The sequence below is a fragment of the Erpetoichthys calabaricus genome, chromosome 2, assembly GCF_900747795.2.
Source record: "Erpetoichthys calabaricus chromosome 2, fErpCal1.3, whole genome shotgun sequence".
Classification (NCBI taxonomy): domain Eukaryota; kingdom Metazoa; phylum Chordata; class Cladistia; order Polypteriformes; family Polypteridae; genus Erpetoichthys; species Erpetoichthys calabaricus.
In genome coordinates, this window is record NC_041395.2 from 238,458,480 (window position 1) to 238,482,878 (window position 24,399).

General features: G+C 35.9%; 1 protein-coding gene across 1 annotated transcript in view; it reads left to right on the forward strand.

The window, feature by feature from the left end:
* Positions 1–24,399, forward strand: part of dock1 (dedicator of cytokinesis 1) — an 870,017-nt gene that overhangs the window by 529,862 nt on the left and 315,756 nt on the right. Inside the window, exon 29 of the mRNA XM_051924023.1 lies at positions 8,623–8,717. Coding sequence (XP_051779983.1) covers positions 8,623–8,717 — 95 coding nt within the window. The remainder of the gene's footprint in view (positions 1–8,622; positions 8,718–24,399) is intronic.

Below are 24,399 nucleotides of genomic sequence, written 5' to 3' on the forward strand. Positions count from 1 at the left end.
TTGCCAGGAAGGCAACGCACTGTCGAGCTGACTGCCTCACAGCAACCCGGAGACAAGCTGTCCTCAAATACCACTGCTTGCACCTGTTCCACTCCCCAGCAGCGAGCACTCTTATTATTTATTTATTAAACCGGTCAGTTTTTCTGAGCCGCGGACCCGATATACCGCAATACCCTGGGATTGTGTTCTTTATTGATGAATAACAGACTTGAGCCATACACATCCCTTTAGTAAACATAGCAGAAATAATGAAACAAGAGCAATATTGTACAAAAAGTGTATATATATTTAACTTTCTTTAAAAGATAACTTCCATTCCTAAGAGTACAATGCGTAATTATTTATACATGCATATCCAGGCTGGAGAAAAACCAATGGAAGCATATAGTCATCACATGGGGGATGCTGATGACTATACACCCAGATATGGCAGAATGTTCAGCAGCATAGAGAAAGCTTCTGGCTTCGTGTTGGATCCTTGTCATTATAAACACACACATATTTACATATTCATAGAATCTGTTATGAACCTTGCCAGATTTGGGCAACTGCCATCTGAGCTGTCCATGTTATTTCTGGATTGTTCCCCAATAACACCTTCCCCTGTTCTCATGGCTTCTGCAGACTTTGGTCACTCTGGCCATATACTGTATTGATTCAACAAATGTCAGCATTTTATAATTGCCTGCCTGGGTTGTCTTTCACATGTTTCTGTCCATCTTAATGGCCAGTTTCACCCTGTTATCTTACGTATGCGGCTTCAACTTTGGAATAAACGTCACAGAATACTGTGGCATGCTTCAATCCTATTACTACAATGAGTCAACATTGATGACTTTTTTTATTCTTCTTCAGCCTGTTCATCTAGAGACTGTACAGGTGCTGGTCATAAAATTAGAATATCATGACAAAGTTGATTTATTTCAGTAATTCCATTCAAAAAGTGAAACTTGTGTATTAGATTCATTCATTACACACAGACTGATGTATTTCAAATGTTTATTTCTTTTAATTTTGATGATTATAATTGACAACTAATGAAAGTCCCAAATTCAGTATCTCGGAAAATTAGAATATCAATTAAGACCAATGCAAAAAAAGGATTTTTAGAAATGTTGGCCAACTGAAAGGTATGAACATGAAAAGTATGAGCATGTACAGCACTCAATATTTAGTTGGGGCTCCTTTGGCCTGGATTACTGCAGCAATGCGGCGTGGCATAGAGTCGATCAGTCTGTGGCACTGCTCAGGTGTTATGAGAGCCCATGTTGCTCTGATAGTGGCCTTCAGCTCTTCTGAATTGTTGGGTCTGGCGTATCGCATCTTTCTCTTCACAATACCCCATAGATTTTCTATGGGGTTAAGGTCAGGCGAGTTTGCTGGCCAATCAAGAACAGGGATACCATGGTCCTTAAACCAGGTACTGGTAGCTTTGGCACTGTGTGCAGGTGCCAGGTCCTGTTGGAAAATGAAATCTGCATCTCCATAAAGTTCATCAGCAGCAGGAAGCATGAAGTGCTCTAAAACTTCCTGGTAGACGGCTGCGTTGACCTTGGACCTCAGAAAACACAATGGACCAACACCAGCAGATAACATGGCACCCCAAACCATCACTGACTGTGGAAACTTTACACTGGACCTCACGCAACGTGGATTCTGTGCCTCTCCTCTCTTCCTCCAGACTCTGGGACCTTGATTTCCAAAGGAAATGCAAAATTTACTTTCATCAGAGAACATAACTTTGGACCACTCAGCAGCAGTCCAGTCCTTTTTGTCTTTAGCCCAGGCGAGACGCTTCTGACGCTGTCTTTTGTTCAAGAGTGGCTTGACACAAGGAATGCGACAGCTGAAACCCATGTCTTGCATACGTCTGTGCGTGGTGGTTCTTGAAGCACTGACTCCAGCTGCAGTCCACTCTTTGTGAATCTCCCCCACATTTTTGAATGGGTTTTGTTTCACAATCCTCTCCAGGGTGCGGTTATCCCTATTGCTTGTACACTTTTTTCTACCACATCTTGTCCTTCCCTTCGCCTCTCTATTAATGTGCTTGGACACAGAGCTCTGTGAACAGCCAACCTCTTTAGCAATGACCTTTTGTGTCTTGCCCTCCTTGTGCAAGGTGTCAATGGTCGTCTTTTGGACAACTGTCAATTCAGCAGTCTTCCCCATGATTGTGTAGCCGACAGAGACCATTTAAAGGCTTTTGCAGGTGTTTTGAGTTAATTAGCTGATTAGAGTGTGGCACCAGGTGTCTTCAATATTGAACCTTTTCACAATATTCTAATTTTCCGAGATACTGAATTTGGGACTTTCATTAGCTGTCAGTTATAATCATCAACATTAAAAGCAATAAACATTTGAAATACATCAGTCTGTGTGTAATGAATGAATCTAATATACAAGTTTCACTTTTTGAATGGAATTACTGAAATAAATCAACTTTGTCATGATATTCTAATTTTATGACCAGCACCTGTATGTGTCAGTCTTCATTATTTATTCTCAGAAACATTGTTCCATGTATACTCATTATATTCAACATAATTTAATTAAGTTTTTGTTCACTGGAGATGGAGAGCAATGCAGCATAGACGTGGTGGTTGTATTATCTGTATGCTCTAGATGTGTACTGCATCACCCTCAACAGAAAACAGTATATTTTACAACTTACGCTTGCACTATTTATTTTAAGTAAATGCATTTAAGTACATAGTAAATGCCTATTCTAAAGGTATTAATGTGTACCTTATAAACCAGGCTACCTTTTGATATTTTTTGAGGCACATAATCTGTTATTTTCATATATCCATGAAGTATACTCTACATTTGATACACTTTGTCAGTTGCCAAATAATAATGAATACTGTTGGACCTTAGAAGAATAAAAGTTTAGAACCACTGCTTTAGATGACCTGTAAAATGAACTAAAATAATAAATCAAAATAATATTTAAATAAAGAATCAGACAAATAATAGTTATTTACAAAAGCTGTTAAGTCAGTAATAACTAAACATCTGGGGATTGTTACATTTTTTTTTTAATCTTTGTTTCCCAGTTCTTTCAGCACAAATCCCTGTTTTTGTAATACTGCTGCCTAGTTTTTCTCCTAAACTCTGTTCTCATTGAAGATGTTTGGAAGATAAGTGTTTAATACAGTTAATGATGCCTTTCTGCCAACAACAGTTTTTTTTGTATCAATTTACCATAAATATGTATTTAAAATTCCTCTCTTCTGCTTCATTCCTTTATCCTCAATGTTATCCAATTGTTGAGCTCCATATTATTGTTTTATACAGATTGTGCCTTTAACCCTGTTATACTTGACTATCAACACTCCTTTCTTCTTTCATATTTTTGTTCTTTATTACTTAAAATGACCAAACCTTAATAAAATGACATTTCATTCGCATGACCCTGACTGTCTACAGTACTATGAAAATCCTTTTTTATTTTGTTCTTTACAGAAAGGGTTAATTTGTTTTCTTTGCATTTGATGTTCTTATTTTCCTTGCTGTCATTAACACTTTAGTAACTTTTGTTGATTTTCCTCAGGGTTCACCATTGTGGCTTGCTGTTTGTAATTTTTACATTCTTCCATTGCTGACTTGCACTTTCTCTCCCCTTGACATTCTTTACCAACTTTATAATTATTACTTGAGTATATCCAAAAAAAATGGCATAGTCTACTATTTGACCTTAACCTCCATTTTCTTCAGCATTTCTGTTAACTTTTGCCACTTTACTCTTCCAAAATCAAATCAATTAAATAGCTTCCCATTTAGTTTAGTCTTCACAAAGGCATCATTACTAGCATTAAACTGTTTAGTGATCGATTTAACAAATAGAAAATGTAGGAATATTTAGGTCTTTTAAGGCAAAGATTGGGACATCAAAAACCCATAAACCAATCTTATTCATTTTTCGCCTGTTAGCATAAAATTGAATTTTTCCCTCCCTTTCCCCAAAGCAGATATTGTCAGTCTGGCTCACTCTAAAGTCACCTGAGGTTCATTTCTTACTAAGTGTGCATGTATAATAGTAGGTGTCTGATATGTTACAACATGTCAGCCTATAACTCTTGTCACCTGTTTTGAAAAATGTCACTACATTACTTTTATGGTGTGCTTCTAAGAAGTATGCATATATATTTTTTATATAAATAGTTCACAGGAGATGGTAATCTTAAAAATAGCACCAGATATATGCATAGATTCAGCCAGAAACCTAGCATAAAGTTCCAGCATCATATGCAAGTAGCAGCAGTGTTTGTTTTACTGTTTAATTTTCATAATTGTTGTATAATATCTATATGTGTAATTTTTGTTCTAAATGTATATTTTGTATATGGTTTAACTGTTCCTTCTGTCTTTTCATTCTAGCTATTAACAGTTAATAGATCTTGCTTTTCCTTTTTGACTTGGGAACAAACTACCTTTGCAATTTTTAGTAAGTTTCTGATAGGACAAACAAAAGTATGATTCAGTTAATCAGGTGCCTATTAAAGTCCATTGTTCAGTGTAACAAAGAGCTTAAAGATAATGATTAAAAGAAGTTTCCATCTTCAAGACTATTAATGAGAAAGTTCAGTGGAACTGCTTAGCACTTAGTCTTTTCAAATATTGTGGGATTTTCATTTTCGAATACTATTTGTGGCTCTTAAGGGTTAAAACACAGTTACTCTATACAAAACACATACTGCAATTGCACAGAAGACAGTATGTGGTGTGATACAGAGCATTATGGTAATGAATGCCATCAGAGCTGGAGAGACCAAGTTGTATTGGCTATAAAATAAAATGTATGTTGCAGACTTGAAACACGTTAATTTTTAAGTAAAAGTAGAATGTTACCTGTCTATCAGTTGTTCAGTAACGGTACTTTCTATCATAAACGATTTAACAGTTCACTGTATGTTGTATCTCAGAAAATAGAGTCTGTGAGACTAGTTCATCTTTAAGCTGGGTGAAATCTTTGCATGCAGAAGTGGTTTCTTAATGCCATTATTTCAAGCATCTAAGAAACATTTTTAATTAGAGCTGATGTTCGATTAAAAATTTAATTGTGATTAATCAAACAATTAAACTTTTTAAACAAAATGTATACTTCAAGCATATTAATATTTTTTTTTCTGTAAAACATAAACAATTCAATGATTAGTATCTAATAAAAGAAGTTTTAAAAGTCACTTGCCTATGCATTTTAAATGATTTCACTTTATTGAACAATTTTGTGTAACTGAAACAACAACCACCAAACAACCATGAGTTCCTATAATATTTGGAAAAACCAATATGTATGGTTTGAACTGCTCTGTTGTAAGACAACATACCAAAAATACTAACAATTACACAAACAATTAAGTATTAAGTAGCCAAAAACTTACACTTAAAATCATGGTTCAGCTTTTGTGTGCAATCATTACTGCTATACCTCAGGTTGTCAACTGCACAGCCCTTACTTGGAAAGGAGTAGTTATTAATTATAATATAAATGTGTGTAGATTAGGCTTTAAAATAGCAAAAAAATAGAATGAAAAAAAATCTATATACGTATATGATAGGATTATTTATGTAAATGTTTCAAATTGCAAATTGTTATAGAATGTAACATTTATGAATTATAAAATAATAACTCATAATTTTCAGCCCAAATGTATGCAAATATTAACTTGATCAATTTCCACTGATTATTGCCTAGTTTTATTGGTTCTAGTATAATATAGGCTAATGCAAGTTATTTATGTAGTTTACATTAGATAACATACAGTTAATTAAACAACAACGATTCCACTCTGTGTCATCTGCTCTTTAGATTCTGTTCATATGCTGAGACATAGGTAGCACCTGCACCATGTTGTTTCAGATCAGATATCCCTATATGGGTAAGCTCCATGGCATGGGCAGGGCTGACCCACTGACATTCTGTATCACACTCAGACCTGCACTTCGACATCCTGTTACATTTCAAGGATGAACTTGCAATAGCAGACGTCACTGTGAATACCATCTTGTTCTGGATGTTCTGCTATACTCTGCAATGTGACTTTTTTTTTTTACGTTAATATGTAAGTGTAGCATAAGAGCAATAATGATGCTGATCTTGGCACTCTCACTCAGTCATTGCTTGTATAACTGGTTTGATGTTAATTGTTCTTATGTTATTCTCTGCAATTTGATAACATTAATTAATATTATTTTAGTCTTCAAAGCAAACCCTAATATGACATTGCCTTCAAGTTAAGTGAACCATAGCCCAGAAATGCACAGCTGCACTTCACTACAGCATATGAATGCATTTCCTCTCCATTTGGCAGGCTAGCACAAGGACAGTCTGTAATACATCATCAGGTGATAAAAATGACTAAGACTGGAATTGTGTGTCAACAAAACATAGTCCATCCCCAGTCATCAAATCATGCTCTGTTACACTGGCTGCAACAAGTAGTATTTCTGAAAACTCACTGATGCACCAGTTCATTGGTCAGTCTGACAGTGACATTTCTCTGTACCCATTTTCAACACCTCACAGAACCTGAATTACTGGGGCTGCTATGCTTTCCACCTAAGTTGCAGAGGCAAACATTTCAAGGGGAGAGTCAAGGTACAAAATACCTTTAGGACCTCCTGAAAAAACAGAACTATGGGAGGTCCCTGAAAATAAATTTTAAAAACATGTTATGGGTTTATCACTGAGTGGCCTTTACTAGGTTTGTGAGAAAACAGGTTCAGTGACAAATTTTGAAAAACTTAATTGTTTGGTTGTTAAGTTTTACTTTAGCCTGCTCTACCTTCCATGTGGAATGCTTCTGCCCTCTGTGTTCTTAATTAAGTAAATTTGCAGCCTTAGTCTTTGACAGAGGGTGTTAAAGACATTTTTCTTAGCCTCTTAAATTTCAACCCAGTATTGAAGAGATTTGCTATTTAAAACCCCTCCAGCATAGCCAGTGTTTGCAATATTTTTGACACCCCTTGATGGTTCTGTACAGATTTAATGAAGCCCTGCCTATAAGAGGGATATTAATAACCACTCCTAAAATTACACCTGGTGACACAGTGAATTTCATTGCCTGATGGAGCTTAGCCCAAAGAATTAACATTTGAGTTGACATTTGGGCTCAACTGTGCATTTTTGGTGATGGGGATTTGTTGTAATGCTAAGTAAGTGACAGACGTATTGGAGAAATCAGACCATCCTAGGAATATTTTTTCTTTCTCTGCAGGAGTATTCCACATAAATAATACTGGTGTTATTGGTTATATATTTGAGTGTCTCTTACTGTAAAGTGGAGGTTTAGCCTGTGTAGTTCACTTATTACCGGTAGACCTTCACTAATCCGCCTCCCTATAATCAGGTTACTTTGCTAATCTGGCATCAGTGTTGGAATGCAGTTGGGTTGTCCCTGTGAACTTCAAATCGCGCCTCACTTTGTACCACATCCTTTGTCATAGCTTCCTGCCTGGTGTGCCGCACCATGCACTGCATTGAACAAATAAGGGGGTCAAGGAGACTCCCCATGAAGTCACAATTACTTCAATGAAATTAGAGGGAGGGGTCCCCTGTGAAGTCCAGAGCATATAAAAGAAATAAGGGGGTGGAAGGAGAGCTCTTGAACTCCAGTTTGCTCTGCAGTTCACACAAGCACATCTCCCTTCAAAGCCATCTCCAAGGTATGTCACATCACACTAAGCATTGCATAGAAGCAAAGTTAGTGTCATGTGTCAAGCATGTCAAAGCAATGAGGGACAGGTGTCATTACGGGGCGGTGAATGAGAGAAAGTCAGCCATTTTCTTCCAGTGCCAAAAATGCCACAATGCTGGCTCCATGCCGTTTTTAATTTTGAGGTTTTCAGTACCTTTCTAGTACAGAAACATTACTTCATTAACATTTCATTTGCTTTTTCATTTAATGTTCTGTTTCCTTTATTACCCAACTTGTACTGATTTATTTGCTAATTTAAAGATATGATAAGATGTTTAGTTACTGTGTAAGGGTGACCCTTTTGTGATGTGACATTTTCACTAATTCGACACACCTCAGGTCCCAGTGGTGCCAAATTAATCAAGATCTACCTGTACTTATAACAATTTAGTGTATATGATTGTGGAGTATTGCAACTGGTAAATGCTGCAGTAATGATTTAATGTTTTTTTGATTTATTTGTTTGGTTGGTTGTTTTTTGTGTTTTTATTTTGTTTTCTTTTTTTCTCCAGCAGAAAAGGTCTCTAGTTTTTTTTTTTCTCTTAAATAAACTGAATAGGCACAAATCTGGATGAAAAATAAACTAATAATACTTCTCAATTGCCATGCTTAATAGGTTGTGTGGTTTTAGCTATTATTTTGCATCAAAACTGTTTCTTATCATAACATTTATTACAATTGTATTTTTAGCAGTATAAAAATCACAGTCACAGGAAATTGCAGAGGTTTCACAAAGATTCTTGATTTAATTATGCATTATAATGTCACTTTCATTTTATTAGGCATTCACTATTTTTTAAGGCCAGAATAAACTGAAATGCTCTCTTTGTACTCTCTTAGATGTGTGTTTTTGCATTAGACTGTCAAAATCATTTCTTTGAAAATTGTGATCTTTAATTTTTTTTTTCTTTTTTTGTGTAAGGATTTTCTGATGGAAACATTTATCATGTTCAAAGATCTCATTGGGAAGAATGTCTATCCTGCCGACTGGGTAATAATGAACATGATGCAGAATAAGTAAGTATGGAACCACAGCAGTGAATCTTTTTAGAGCATCTTAATGTGCTGTTTGATCGAACACAACTCTTGTTGCTTAGAAACACTATTCAAAAGTGTGTGATGAAAGCTAAGCCTTTTTATTTCAATGCAAATAGCTGTTAAGGCAGTACTTTTTTCATTCCTTTTAGTTGTTTAAAAAGAAATACATAAAATAAAAAATGCTATACTTCATGGTGATACCTGTTTTACTGTAACAGGATTTAATTACATTCTAAGCAGGGGTTGTGAAAATAAGCTTTCTTCAAGAAGATAAAATTTTTAAATTGAAATCCTACAAAATATCCCTTCTATTTTTCCTACATTAGAATGGTAGTTGTAATATTAAAAATACATAATTTCTGCATTTAAAAAAAAAACTGTCAATCCTCTTCAAAGCATCCAAAATACCAGGTAAACATTTTTTCATTAGTATTTGAAACAGTGCAGTTTCCTTTGCATTTTGCTGTTTTAATTTATTTTGTAGCTCTCTTTCTAATCTTTTCACTTTACCAGTGAATGTTGACTGAAAGAACTTCCTCCCCAAGAAGTAAAGTTTCTCATCCAGGTTATTGTACACTGACATAAAAATAAGTCAAAATAAATACACATTTCAGAAACATGCAGTTGATATTTACTCACAATATTAAATTGGTATGGTATAGTGTTGAGCTTTATTTCAAAGGTGTTTTTTTTTTGTTTAATTGTTTAAGGATGGAGTGACAATAAACAAAACATTCTATCTAATTACAAGGTAAATTAATAAAATAGTTACCCAAGCACCTCATAACTTTTTACGTAGTTGTGGTTTTGATCCATGACAATAATGTTTGGCAGTAATTCCTGATATTCTCTGAAATTAGACAGTGCTTAGATTTAAAATACAGTAAACTATTCAACACATTGTTTTGCCAACTGTAAAGATCATATTGACAACAGCCTTTGATTTCAGCTCATAAATCTGCAGCCTGGTTGACGCTCATATTAGTCACTCCAGTTATTTTTGCGGCTGTATTTTGGGATAAAATATCTTATCCTTCCCACTTAGAAAGAAGATCATCTCTCTTTCAAACATCCAGGCTTTTCCAAAAATAATCACATTTGTTTGCATATAGGACCACTAATAAGCTAACTCCAATCTTTCTTTAGTTATGGGGTCCCTCTTTAATACCTGAGATTGCTGTAAATAGATTTTTATTGGCGCTGACATGTGCAGTTACAGTACTTTGTCTCTGCAAGGGAACCTACATTAGCTGTAATATCGAAAACCGGATGGCATTTGGAAGTTGCAAGAAATTTTATTTTAACTGCTCAGTTTACGTACTTTGGAATTCTAACATTCTGCACTATACAATTTCCAGTTATGACCACTTTCTTATTTCCAGCTTCAACATGTATCCTTCTTAGTGGTAAAAAAACAGTTTTCGATACGAATTGGTGAAATGGGTGACGAGACAAAATTTGGACTTCTTAGACCCTATCTTACGATTAGTTATTGTTTTCACACTGTGACCAAATTTCTGTTGCTGACTTTGGTTTTACAGTGATTGTGGTGGTACCTGGAAAGATTGAAGTCAAATAAGAAATATTCAAATTATGTAAACAAATTTAGTCAATCCAATTTTCTGTTTGCCTACTGGCTATCAGATTCTGAAGTTCTCCTTCCAAAATGAGTTTTCCCCACTAACTCTAAAAATTAACTAATTTAGAATTTTGACAGGTAAAGCCATGATTAATCTTTTTTAACTAAAGCTATAAGGTTCATACTTGCTGGAGTCCATCTTCATCTGATTTGCCTTGTTGTAAATACAGTTCAAAGGTGCCAAATCTTGTAGGATGGAATCATTGCTTAGTTTTGAGTTGCTCAGGTTCAGGCTTTACTTCTATCTGGGTAACTGCACCCTGCTTGTCTCAACTCATCATTGATTCCATTGTGTTGTGTGTTAAAATATTATTTTATATATCTGAAGTGCATAGTGCTCTATATTATTAATAATAATACATTTGTTAATGATAATGATGGCCACCTATACAGGACACTCAAACATGTACTTGTTGTTTTTAAAGTAAAATGAGGTTTAGAGTAACTTTGTAGGTGTTCCTTATGCTACTTTGTTTTTTTGTGCCCATTGTATTGAATATACTGTACATAATGCACATTCATCACATTTAGGGTTTTTTGAAGCGAGTATTATGCTTATTCTGTATAATACCTGTAATATTTGATTTTTGTTTTTATTATATTTTCAGTACATTTATATTTTTCAGTTAGCCCATAGTGGAATTAGTATACCAATAAAACAATATAAAAACTGAACACAGTTATTATATAGTAATACCTTGTTTACCCACTTTTTAGAACTGGGGTGAGAAAATGTTTTAAAATAATCTTGATCTTTGTGTGATTAACTAAAGCAAAATGTATATGGCAGTTACAATTATAACAAGTCTAGTGTATTTATAGGGCATGGTTCACAGGCCATTATTACCTTTGAAATTGACAAAACCACTAACAAGTGAAGCCTGATAAAATATTAACATCATTCGTTGTCTGTGTCAAGCATATATTTGTCAGCTTCTAAAGACAAATGAAAGATATAAATTACAAAATTACAAAGTTTCTAAACTTAGCTACTGCCTTCAAAGTTACGTATTACAAATGGTAAGAGATTTTTTTCTGTTTGTTTTTAAATGAAAAATGTAATTATATGAAGTATTACATTGAGTCTCATTCCACCTGCATATTTAATATTTTTGACCAGGATACAGATAATTGCCACAGAAAAAAAGAATATTGGGACATTTACAGTAAAGGCATCATTCATCTTCCTTATATTTTAAAATCAAGAGCATTATTTTTGATAAATTGTAATGTTTTGCCAGATAGAAAATAACCAGCCTTTTACATGAGAACTGGAAAGGTTTGGCCAGAAGGACATGTGCAAGTATGTTCCAGTCTTTGTCATTAAAGATACAGACAGCTATCATGCTGATTTTCAAAAAGAATAAGAAGAACCCTGTGGTCAAATCTGTTTTCCCTCTTGTTGTAATCTGCAGTAGAGAAAACCAATTTCTTTGTACTGCACGGTGAAATCCTGAATGGCTGGAATTGCAAACAATGCAGTAATAGATGTCAAATCTTCACTCTTTCATTACAGAAACAAAATAATCCATCTTGGAGGATGCTGCTTTTTATGTAAATGCCACAGTAGGGTAGGAATAACAGAGCTAATGCACAGTGATTATTTAGTAACAAAGTAACTTAACAAATGTTATATTAAAACTCCTTATTTCATAAATGCATATTTGGAATAAGTATAGCATTATCAGTATAACAAGAAATTCAGGTTTGCATTATAAAATATTAAGTATTCACTTCTGCTATAGATTATTAAAGTCTTCTCAAATCCACACTTGCCAATTTTCCATACTCTATCTGCAGATATGTTTAACACTAGAATCCCTGAAGCCTACAAAAATGAATCCCAGGCCACCTTAAATTCCTTCGAACCTCTTCATCATTGTCTTTGTTTTGCAAATGTGTCAATCAGTGCAAGTAGCCTGCTATCCCATCCCCGCCACTGACGTAGCTGAAGTTCTCCCAACTGAAGTCTGTTTATCTGGGTGTGAGGTGTATTGAATTGTATAGGGTAAATAATATTTTGCTATGTGAAATACATACATTTCATGTCTGTTCCGTGTCGACAATGATCTGGGTAAATGTAGGATAACAGGAAATGCGAGGCAAGAAATGTTGAACACATAACTAAAACAAACCTTTTTCATGTTCTACTACTAATTGTCAAAATGCTGATGTGAAGTTTATAATGTGTGAAGACTGGAGTCCAGATATCAAATAAACACTTTCACAAAAGGCACAGATATAACAAAACAAGTGCACTTTTATCCAGGAATATAACCAAAGTAATTGAAATTGGGTTAGGGGATGAGACTGACATGCCCACTGGGCTTGTGCAGAGGGAAGAAGTGCTGTCTCATAATCAAGAGGTTGCGGGTTCGATTCCGGGTCCTTCCTGCATTTCCCATTTCAAGTAGTGAGCTGCTTTTATTGATACTATTGTAGAATAAAAACATACATTTGATTTGAGTCTAAATTTATGGTACTTATAAAGATTAGCATTTTTTTTTATTATTCGGGTTTATTATCTCAGTCACATTCATGCTTCCCTCGATCTGACACTTTTAGTTTTCAAATAAAGACATGGTATAACAGGTGAACTCAGATGAGGATGAGGGTTCTACATTGAAGCCCACATTTGCAAAACAAAGACGCTGATGAAGAGATGCAAATGAATTTACGGTGGCCTGGGATTACAACTTTTTTCGTAGGCTTCAGATATTCTAGTGTTAATTTCCCTGAAGTTATGAAATTGAAATGCTTCATCATTAAACAAGTTTACTATACATGTGATTCTGAACTGCAGATCTTTGTAAGATGCAATGTTGTGACTGTAATACATTTATTTTGATGTTTGGGCCTACCTTTCTGTCTGTTGCTTTTTTCTACCCATATCAGTGCAATTTGAGGCCTCAGTCTTTTAGGAACTTGCCACTTCTACCAAATAATTGATGAACCACATTGATAATTATTATCTCATCTATCATCTTCATCCTGTCTTCCCATCCACTTTTCCTGGTGATAGTTTCGGTTTCTAAAGTGGCATCATACCCTACCCTCACCCTTCGTCTTGCAGGTGGGGAACCCACAAGACTGCTCCACATCACTCACCATTGCGGGCTGAGCCTGGCCGAATTATGTAGGTTACCTGACCACCAGGCTCCCCTGGGGAAAGCTACCTCCAGGCCTGGCTCTAGAAGTAGGTCCTGGTAACCCTATCTTTGGCAGGGTACACTGTTTTTTAAATTTAGTACCTAAATGAAGGTTATTGTGAACTATTCTGTATCTGACCTTTCAGCTAAAACCTATTTGCTGAGGTAGGCCCTACCAGGAGCATAAAGCACTAGGCAACCTAGTAAGCATCAGTAAGGTGCACAAGCCCCAACACCATGTCTAGGTCGGGGTCCTGCTTGGGGATGATAGTATAATATATTCTTTTGAATAATAGAGTTGATAAGCAACGATTTTATAGTGTCATCATAGTCCATTGTAAATGTTTTAGTACATTTAGTACTTATTTATGGAGTTGCACAATTGTGCAGTGGTTAGCACTTTATCTAGCGTCTTACAGTTAAATTTCGTGAAGTTTCATTAGCTTTGTGGAGTTTGTATATCTTCTCTCTTATAAATGTACAGATTCAGCCAAGCAGAACCCTGCTTGTAATGCACCCCAGGCAATCACACTGTTCTAGAAATTTTCAATAATGTAGTTGAAAATCCACCCAGTGGAGCAGTGACAGATTTAAATGATGTGGGTGATCACCTCCTTTCGAATCCATTTAAACCTTGGCAATAGCCCTTTCTTAAATTATGTAATTTAAGCTGAACACTGTTTAGCCTTTTATTGGTTTTAAACTGTTACTGTGCTGTAGTATGTATATGTAATGTTTTGATTTTCAGGCTTACAGTATATCCTGACAGAAAACAATCAAGTAAATTTCTTTTGTGGAAAAAGCAAACTGTAATAGTAATATATTTTCTTTATTTTTTCCTTTCAAGTCATTCAAGAGCACATTACAAGATAAAACCATAAAATGGCATCAGCACTCTAGATAAATATTGTATGAAATTGTACACAACCAAATTAATTTCTTTTCATAAATATATTATGCAACAAAAATGTTACTGTATAATGTTTTATCCTTATTTAATGCATAGTATGTACTGTATTAGAAATAATGGAACTTGATGTTAATGATATAGAAATACACTGCTTAATCCTACTTGATAATTATATAAAATCAGACATCCAAGCATTAAAATATATCCCAAGTGGGAACATTTTGATGTTTTTTTTTTGTTTTTTTTAAGAACTTCATTGTCATTATAGTAGTAAATGCTAATACATTGCACCCAGATGCTTCTAAGACTCATGCATACTTGCGAATTGCCTACACAGCAGATATAATGGAAATTGAAAAGGACACTGAGCAGAGTTGCCACATCAAAATCCCAAGCATAGTCATCATCTGTGTGATGTCTGCATGTCCTCCTGTGCAAAGTGGCTTTCCTTCCATTTCCACAAAGGCATGCATGATTAATAAACTAAAGGATTATTGCCTCCCTTCTTCTGTAGTCTTATTTTGAATGCTTTTTTTTAGTTTAAATTCTTTTTAATTTGTGGCCTTTAGTCTGTTTTTAAAAGAATGTGACTCATCAATACTTTAAAGTATACTGTGACCTTGTTCATTGATTGGATGATAAGAATGTCTTATTTGCATACTCTTGTGTGAGTATCATAAACATTTTAACACATCATTATACTTATAATTTAGTAATTATATTAAGCTACTCAGATTATTTCAGGAACTTCACACAAGCATCGGAAGACAGTTTAGCATCACCAGTCCACCAAATTTCCATGTCAAATTTGTCAACATGGATTCCATAATAGACAACTGTTTACACAAAAAAATGTGTTTTAGTAAAGGGAGCAAAGGTTTTCAAAACCATGATAAATTAACTTTACCCAACCAAATTTCAAAATATCATCAGTTTGAAATTGTTAGTTTTTATAAACAATAGTTTTCTGCTACAGTGGTGCACATATTATTCTCCCATTTTTTTTTAATTCTTGTGTACTCTAATAATAAGACAACCACCTTGTATTGAAGTCAAACCCTGATCTTCAAAACACAAACTAACAAATTAAGGCACAATGTTATTCAGCTGCCATAGCAGTAAGCTTCTCATTAAAAAGTAGCATCTGAATGAGTCAAATTCATGGTGATGTTTGCAAAGAAAATAAACTATAGTAGTACTTGTAATAGCAGCAGCTTTCTGTGCATGTTGACAATATTGTTATAATTTTAGTGCTATACCAGTTGGGTTTCTCCTGGATGGTTCCGATTGATTATTATTATTATTATTTATTTTAATTTTTTTTGATAATATTAGTGCTGCACCAGTTGGTTTTCTCCTGGCCAGTTCTGATTAATTATTACTATTTTTTTTAATGATAACCAGCCAGTCCAATTCTTATTTCTTAGTCTTTACATGCCAGTTCCTTGTGTCATGAGGTCTGTTCAAATAAAGCCCATGCGGACTGTGGCAGTATAATTCAATTCAAGTCAAACTGTTACTGAAACATGTTTTGGCAGCTGTGAACACTCCTTAATTAACAGATGAACTTTAAAGTGCAATACTTTTATTTTCAAAAACTTGTAGTAAGTTGCTGGAAATGCTTTTTTCATTTTCATTACTAGTTTCAACTAGCAATCTGTTTTTTTACATTTGCTTTCATGCATTACTCTGCACCAGCACATAAAATTAATCTTCTTAAATAAGACTTCTCTGTTAGAATTGTCTTCAGGAAGCTGTCTCCAATTGAACAAAATGAAAAGGTTTTGAAACTTTGCACTAAGAGTTATGTGACTTCCAAAGTGCAGATGCTTAAGCAAGGTTTGCGAAAAATGAATTCACACCAGTACCGTTTACATGTAAAATAAAACAGTTAAGTAAAAAGTGAAACCCACAAATATCTGACTAATCACCCTTCTTTGCATTTTGATCACTTCACTGCTTTAGGTTTATTTTTTTTTTCTTATTAACATATTGAACCGCCATGTTAATGCCATGTTTCTAACCCATAGACGCAAAGGAATATCCTGGTTTTATTTAACATATCCAGAAATTACATTTATTGTCTGCAGGCTCACTAGCACTACCACTTTGAATAGGTCTAAGACAGGAGCACTGCAGACACTGTTTAATTTGGTTTACGTGGAAACTTAGAAATTCATTGCACGATTGGTAACTTGTATGCTAATCAAATATTTTGACCCACAAATTGGCGTACCACTAAATCATTATAGATATTAATTTGTTTTGATTGCCAGTTCCATATTATATTTTGTAGTGTGACCTTTGTAAAAACTGTAATAACAAACATAAGCATTCAGAGAAAATGTAAAACATTAGAACTTTCTGTAAAGTATTTAAACTCAGCATAGTTACAGTAGAACATACTCTTTAAAAAGTTTCTCAGAATAGCAAGTGACATACAGTAGTAGCTATAAGCTTTCATATTAAATAGCATTTTGATTAGTTTTGTTAGCCAAGTTCATAATGTTGTCGTCTGCACATAAAAAACTGTAAACAGATACTGTATCACGCTTTTTTCTTGGCTTCCACTTTTTAAATATGTAAAGTATTTTTAAAAAGCCAAGAAAGAAGAGCGGTACACACACACACTATATACACAGATCAGGCCTAGTCAATACCTCAACACCCTGAACTCTTTGTCATGTTCCTTAAACCATTCCTGAACAATTTTTGCAGTATGACATGGTGAATTGTCCTCTTGAAAGAAGCCATTGTCATCAGGGAATGTCATAGCCATGAAAGGGTCTGCAATAATTTTTAGGTAGGTGGTATGTGTTAAATTAATATCCACATGAACACCAGGACCCAATATTTCCCAGCAGAACATTGACCAAAGTATCACACAGCTACTGCTGGCTTGCCTTCTTCCCCATAGTGCATCCTGTTGCCATTTTTCCTCAGGTAAACAACACACGCACATGATCTAAAAACAAAAAAAAGTGATTTATCCTACCAGGCCACACTTTCTGTTTCTCCATTGTCCAGTTCTGACGCTCTTGTGCCCATTTGTAGGTACTTTTGGTAGTGGACACAGGTCATCATGGGCACTCTGATTATTTTGAGGCCATGCAGCCTCATACACAGCAAGCTACGATGCACTGTGTATTCTGACACTTTTCTCTCACGGTCAGTATCAAGTTTTTCACCAATTTGTGGTATAGTAGGTCTTCTGTGTGTGATCTTCCAGCCTTTGCTCCCCACCTGCATCTTTGACACAGATGCCTTAAAGTCCGCTTCCACTAATTATTCATTAAAATAACTGCTGTATTTTTAGAACCCACAGCGAAAGAATCATTAGGTTAAGTTTAAGACTTTGAGGGGCATTTGTGAAAGAAGACTAAAGATCATTCTAAAGAAGTTAGAGATGCGTATATAGGAGAAGAAATATTCCAGTTGGTACTGCTGGTTCAATTATAACGAAGTTGAAGCAACTGACACAGGTGCTGTTTAGAAAAGGTGTCCATTAAAAGCCATAGTATTACCATTTATCATTTTCTAGTCATATTGAAAAGAATTAGAGTTCAGTAGCTGAGACTGCACGAAAGATAGACCAGTCATCCATATCAAGAGCTCTGCATAATGGTAGCCTATATAGGAAAGAGGCAAAAAAGAACCATGTAAAAGTTGTCTGGAGTTTGTCAAAACACACAACAATGACACATTTGTGTTAAGATGAGACCAAGAGTTTTTGATAAAAGTTCAAAGAGATATATGTGATACAAATGTAACAATGCCTGTAGTGAAGTCTTGTGGTGGTATCTTTATGCTGTGGAGCTGCTTTTATTTAACAACGACTATGCATCTGGTTAATATAGAAGAAACAGTGGATGTTGGAAAATATATGCAAGTGCTACAAGAGAACGTGAAAAACTGAAACTTGAGCAAAAGTTCATCATTCAGCAGGGCAAAGTTAGCAAACACAAGGCTAACTTTTGAGTGACAGAAGGCCAAAAAAGTGAGAATTCTACAATTCCCGAGTCAATGCCCTGATCTAATTGAGAATCTCGAACACATTCAGAAAATTACAGTGCATAAGTATCATCTAATTAACCTGAACAAACTTGAGCAAATCTACTCAGAACTAATCACTCCTTGAACAGTGTGCAAAACGTAATGCACACTTTCCACAAGTGACAACGACTTCTTCTTCTTTCCGCTGCCCCCATTAGGGGTTGCCACAGTGGATCATCTTTTTCCATATCTTCCTGTCCTCTGCATGTTGCTCTGTTACATCCATTACCTGCATGTCCTCTCTCACTACATTAGTAAACCTTCTCTTAGGCCTTCCATTTTTCCTCTTACCTGGCAGCTGGCTGTGTACATTTTTTGTTAAGATTTTTTCTTGTAATAAGCAATATCACATGAAAACTAATACTGAATTTAAGTGGTCTGAAATAAGAATTTCACAGGGAGCAAAACTTCAATGTAGAATTAGTTATTCAGTAATATTAGAAAAATGGTCACAGATCTGAATACTTTTGCAAGAATGTATATGAGTGATTATATATATATATATATATATATATATATATATATATATATATATATAAATATTTTAAAGTTTATTTAGTGTACTTAAACTTGGTTTATTAAATATATTTAAAGTTTATTCTTTTCATTTTAAGTCTTAGAGTTGGAAGTTGAACTTCACTTGATTAGGTTCATGACCCAAGAAATTGAATTCATTCTTATGTCTGAATTGGAAAATTCTTGCTTTGTGATGGCTTAATTTAGTTTCAGTGAGATAAATTGATGGCAGTCGGAAGCAACTAAAAATAATTTGCATTTCTAGCGCCTTAAGGAGACTAATGCCATAGTAACATATAAACTGTCATACGGATATCCCTGCCTAGCAAAAGAATTTTATTTTAGTAAGTTACTACTAGTAATGGTGTGTTTTCAGGAAAGAGCTTACATGAATATTTTGATGAAAATTGCTTTTTTTTATTTTGCTGTAACTGTCATCTCAGGGCAGTGATTGCTACAATGAAAGCTGGAGAGAGGATGGATATTGAAATTCTTAAGGTCTATTCTCAAGATTCTGACCACTTCTGTTAAGAATCTGGGAGGTGGTGGGGAAGAGAAGATGTGATAAGCTCATTTCTTCTCCAGACCCAAATTAAACATGGGTGTGCTGTGAATACCAAAGACCATTTTCTTTTAAAATTGAAAACAAAAATTCTGTCTGCATTACCTAACAAAGTTATACTACAATAAGCATTTTAACTAATATGAATGAATGAATGAATTTTTTTTTCTTCCTTGCTTACAATGTTTAATTTGTTGAGTTAATTTAGGCACAAAATATATTTTAAAAATGCACATTTTTATGACGTAAATACTACATGAAATATATAATGAAGTATATGGAGTAAAGTCAGTGTTTTAACCATTTGCAAGCACGTGTTTTTTTGTTTTTTTTTTATCGAGATTTAGCATTCATTGTCTGTGATGTTATCTACTGCTGAAGAAGCATTACTCATATCAGCAGTTAGTTTTACCTCTGTGTGTTTTTAGTATAGTATTATGATTTGGTTGAAAAGCTTTATTATTGCTAGTTGTTAGTCTGTAGGTGGCATTTTTTCTTATTAGCCAGACTTATTATTTTAGCCTTTTTTTTTGTATTTGGAAAGACTGTGATTATGTATACAAAACAAACCAGAGACCCATGGAGTTCCTGCCAGTACTGATCTGGGCAAGATAATAATCATAAGTATTGATTGTATGTTTATATAGTGGATTCAGAAAGTATTCAGACCCTTTCACTTTCTGCATACTTTACTGTGTCATAGATTTAATTTTAAATTGATAAATTTGCCATTTTTGCTCATCAGTCTAATTAGTTAATTATAATATGCGGACAACAATACAAATTTCCATACCGGATCGGTCGAGCCCAGGTTAACAACGACCGCCACCAGTACTGTTAGTCAACAGGGTGCTGGTGGAAATTGGGCTACTGTTGGCCGAAGAAGGAGAAGAAGAGGAGGGAGACGTGTCCGGAGGTAGGAGGAGAGGAGGAAGGAAAAGAGAGTGGAACTGAGGGTAGGAACTTTGAATGTTGGTAGTATGACTGGTAAGGGAAGAGAGTTAGCAGATATGATGGAGAGAAGAAAGGTTGATATATTGTGCATGCAAGAGACTAAATGGAAGGGGAGCAAGGCCAGGTGGATCGGAGGTGGATTCAAATTATTCTATCATGGTGTGGATAGAAGGAGAAATGGAGTAGGGGTTATTATGAAAGAACAGTATGTCAAGAGTGTCCCGGATGTAAAAGAGTGTCAGACAGAGTAATGATTATGAAGCTGGAAACTGGAGGTGTGATGATTAATGTTGTTAGTGCATATGCCCCGCAAGTTGGGTGTGCGATGGATGAGAAAGATTATTTTTGGAGTGAGTTGGATGAAGTGATGAACAGTGTACCCAAGGGACAGAAAGTAGTGATTGGAGTGGATTTCAATGGATATGTTCGTGAAGGGAACAGAGGAGATGAGGAGGTGATGGGTAGGTATGGTGTCAAGGAGAGGAATGAAGAAGGTCAGAGGATAGTGGATTTTGTCAAAAGGATGGACATGGCTGTGGTGAATACGTATTTTAAGAAGAGGGAGGAACATAAGGTGACGTACAAGAGTGGAGGAAGATGCAGATAGATTACATCCTATGCAGAAGAGTCAATCTGAAGGAGATTGAAGATTGCAAAGTAGTGGCAGGGGAAAGTGTAGTTAAGCAGCATAGGATGGTGGTCTGTAGGATGACTTTGGAGATAAAGAACAGGAAGAGAGTGTGGTCAGAGCCAAGGATCAAATGATGGAAGATGCAAAAGGAAGACTGCAAGGTTGAGTTTAGGGAGGAGGTGAGACAGGCACTGGGTGGTAGTGAAGAATTACCAGACAATTGGGAAACTACAGCAGATGTAGTAAGGGTGACAGCAAGAAGGGTGCTTGATGTGACATCTGGATAGAGGAAGGAGGAAAAGGAAACCTGGTGGTGGAATGGGGGAGTACATGAGAGTATACAGAGGAAGAGGATGGCAAAGAAGAACTGGCATAGTCAGAGAGATGCAGAAAGTAGACAAGAGTACAAGGAGATAAGGCGCAAGGTGATGAAGGCTAAAGAAAAAGCATATGATGAGTTGTATGAGAGGTTGGACAAAAGGACCTGTACCAATTAGCTAGACAGAGGGACCAAGCTGGGAAAGATGTGCAGCAGGTTAGTGTAATAAAGGATAAAGATGGAAACATACTCACAAGCGAGGAGAGTGTGTTGAGCAGATGGAAAGAGTACTTTGAGAGGCTTATGAATGAAGAGAACGAGAGAGAGAGAAGAGGTTGGATGATGTGGTAATCAGGAAGTGCAACGGATTAGCAAGGAGGAAGTAAGGACAGCTATGAAGAGGATGAAGAATGGAAAAGTCATTGGTCCAGATGACATACCTGTGGAAGCATGGAGGTGTTTAGGAGAGATGGCAGTGGAGTTTTTAACCAGATTGTTTAATGGAATCTTGGAAAGTGAGAGGATGCCTGAGGAGTGGAGAAGAAGTGTACTGGTGCCGATATTTAAGAATAAGGGGGATGTGCAGGACTGTAGTAACTACAGGGGGATAAAATTGATGAGCCTCAGCGTGAAGTTATGGGAAAGAGTAGTGGAAGCTAGGTTAATAAGTGACATAATGATTAGTGAGCAGCAGTATGGTTTCATGCCAAGAAAGAGCACCACAGATGCTATGTTTGCCCTGAGGGTGTTGATGGAGAAGTATAGAGAAGGCCAGAAGGAGTTGCATTGCATCTTTGTGGACATGGAGAAAGTATATGACAGGGTGCCTCGAGAGGAGTTGTGGTATTGTATGAGTAAGTTGGGAGTAGCAGAGAAGTATGTAAGAGTTGTACAGGATATGGACGAGGGAAGTGTGACAGTGGTGAGATCGGCTCTGAGCCCTTTCTTATTTGCAATGGTGATGGACAGGTTGACAGACGAGATTAGACAGGAGTCCACGTGGACTATGATGTTTGCTGATGACATTGTGATCTGTAGCAATAGTAGGGAGCAGATTGAGGAGACCCTGGAGAGGTGGAGATATGCTCTAGAGAGGAGAGGAATGAAGGTCAGAGATTGAGGTCAGTGGAATGTTGAGGATGCAAGGAGTAGACTTGGCGAAGGTGGATGAATTTAAATACTTGGGATCAACAGTACAGTACAGAGTAATGGGGATTGTGGAAGAGAGGTGAAAAGGAGAGTGCAGGCAGGGTGGAATGGGTGGAGAAGAGTGTCTGGAGTGATTTGTAACAGACGAATATCAGCAAGAGTGAAAGGGAAGGTCTACAGGACTGTAGTGAGACCAGCTATGTTATATGGGTTGGAGACGGTGGCACTGACCAGAAAGCAGGAGACAGAGCTGGAGGTGGCAGAGTTAAAAATGCTAAGATTTGCATTGGGTATGACGAGGATGGACAGGATTAGAAATGAGTACATTAGAGGGTCAGCTCAGGTTAGACAGTTGGGAGACAAAGTCAGAGAGGCAAGATTGCGTTGGTTTGGACATGTGCAGAGGAGAGATGCTGAGTATATTGGGTGAAGAATGCTAAGGATAGAGCTGCCAGGCAAGAGAAAAAGAGGAAGGCCTAAGAGAAGGTTTATGGATGTTGTGAGAGAGGACATGCAGGTGATGGGTGTAACAGAACAAGATGCGGAGGACAGAAAGATATGGAAGAAGGTGATCCGCTGTGGCAACTCCTAACGGGAAGGGGAGCAGCCGAAAGAAGAAGAAGTCTAATTAGTCTGACCACAGGTGGATTCCAAACATGGTCAAGAGACGTCTTGGTGATGATAAATTGAATGCAGTGCACCTGAGCCTGATTTTAAGTGTCAAAGCAAAGAGAATTCTTATGTCAGTATGATATTTCAGTTTATTTTTATCTTCAGTAAATTTCTATCCGTGTCTAAACCCCTGTTTTGACTTTGTCATCCTGGGTTATTAAGTGTTGCTTGATGTGAGGAAAATTATTTTAAACGGTTTTAGTATACAACCCTCCTGTTATACCTCTCCACTTAAAAAGTATTATAGTCCACTTCCCTCTACTGCCAACTTTATATTCTCAGTCCTTCTTGTATGCATCAAGTTAAATAGCTCCTGGATTATCCTCTGCAACAGCTGAGTTTATTAACCTCCAATGAGACACCTTTCTTTTTACAACGACACCGGCGTGCATCCTTCCTGCCAGTGTGGGTTTTTCCTCCTGCTTTTAGGCAGTGGCACAGTTTGTGATCCTGGAAACTCTGTTACTTGGGTAATCCATCAGTTTATAGATAGACAGATGGAACTTAATTTGGCCAGCAGGAAATTTGGCTTTTTCACAGAAGCTCTTTAAATAAATGGATACATAAACAAGTAAGTAAGTAAATAAATGAATACATTTACACACACATTTTGGTCTGAACACACACTGGAATGATTATAAAGCAAGATAATTAAAAAGAAAGAAAAGTTCTTATTGGCTGTCACAGTCACAGTGAGGCATTATGCAGACATATTGCTGTTGGTAGGAAGGATCCCCAGCAGTGTTTTTGACAAATTTCTGCTGAATAATTTGTTGGCTGAAAGTACTCAGTATTAGTGTTTCAGAGACATATATGTCATGTATAAATATAGTACACCCTCTTTTCAAGTCCTTCACACCAAATCATACATTTAGATTAATCTAATCTTAAATGACAAATATGTGTTTGTTGAATTAGATGTTAATCAATTAGTAGAATTCATTTTAATTCTAAATAAAGTGGAGAAAAGACAGAATAAAGATGACTGGAAAATAAATAACATTTTTTAAAAGGTTCCATCACTTTGAAACTGTTATATCACTGCTGGACAGAAACATTAAAATAATTATTGTTTTTACATGAACATAACCTAATTTTGTGCCCAAT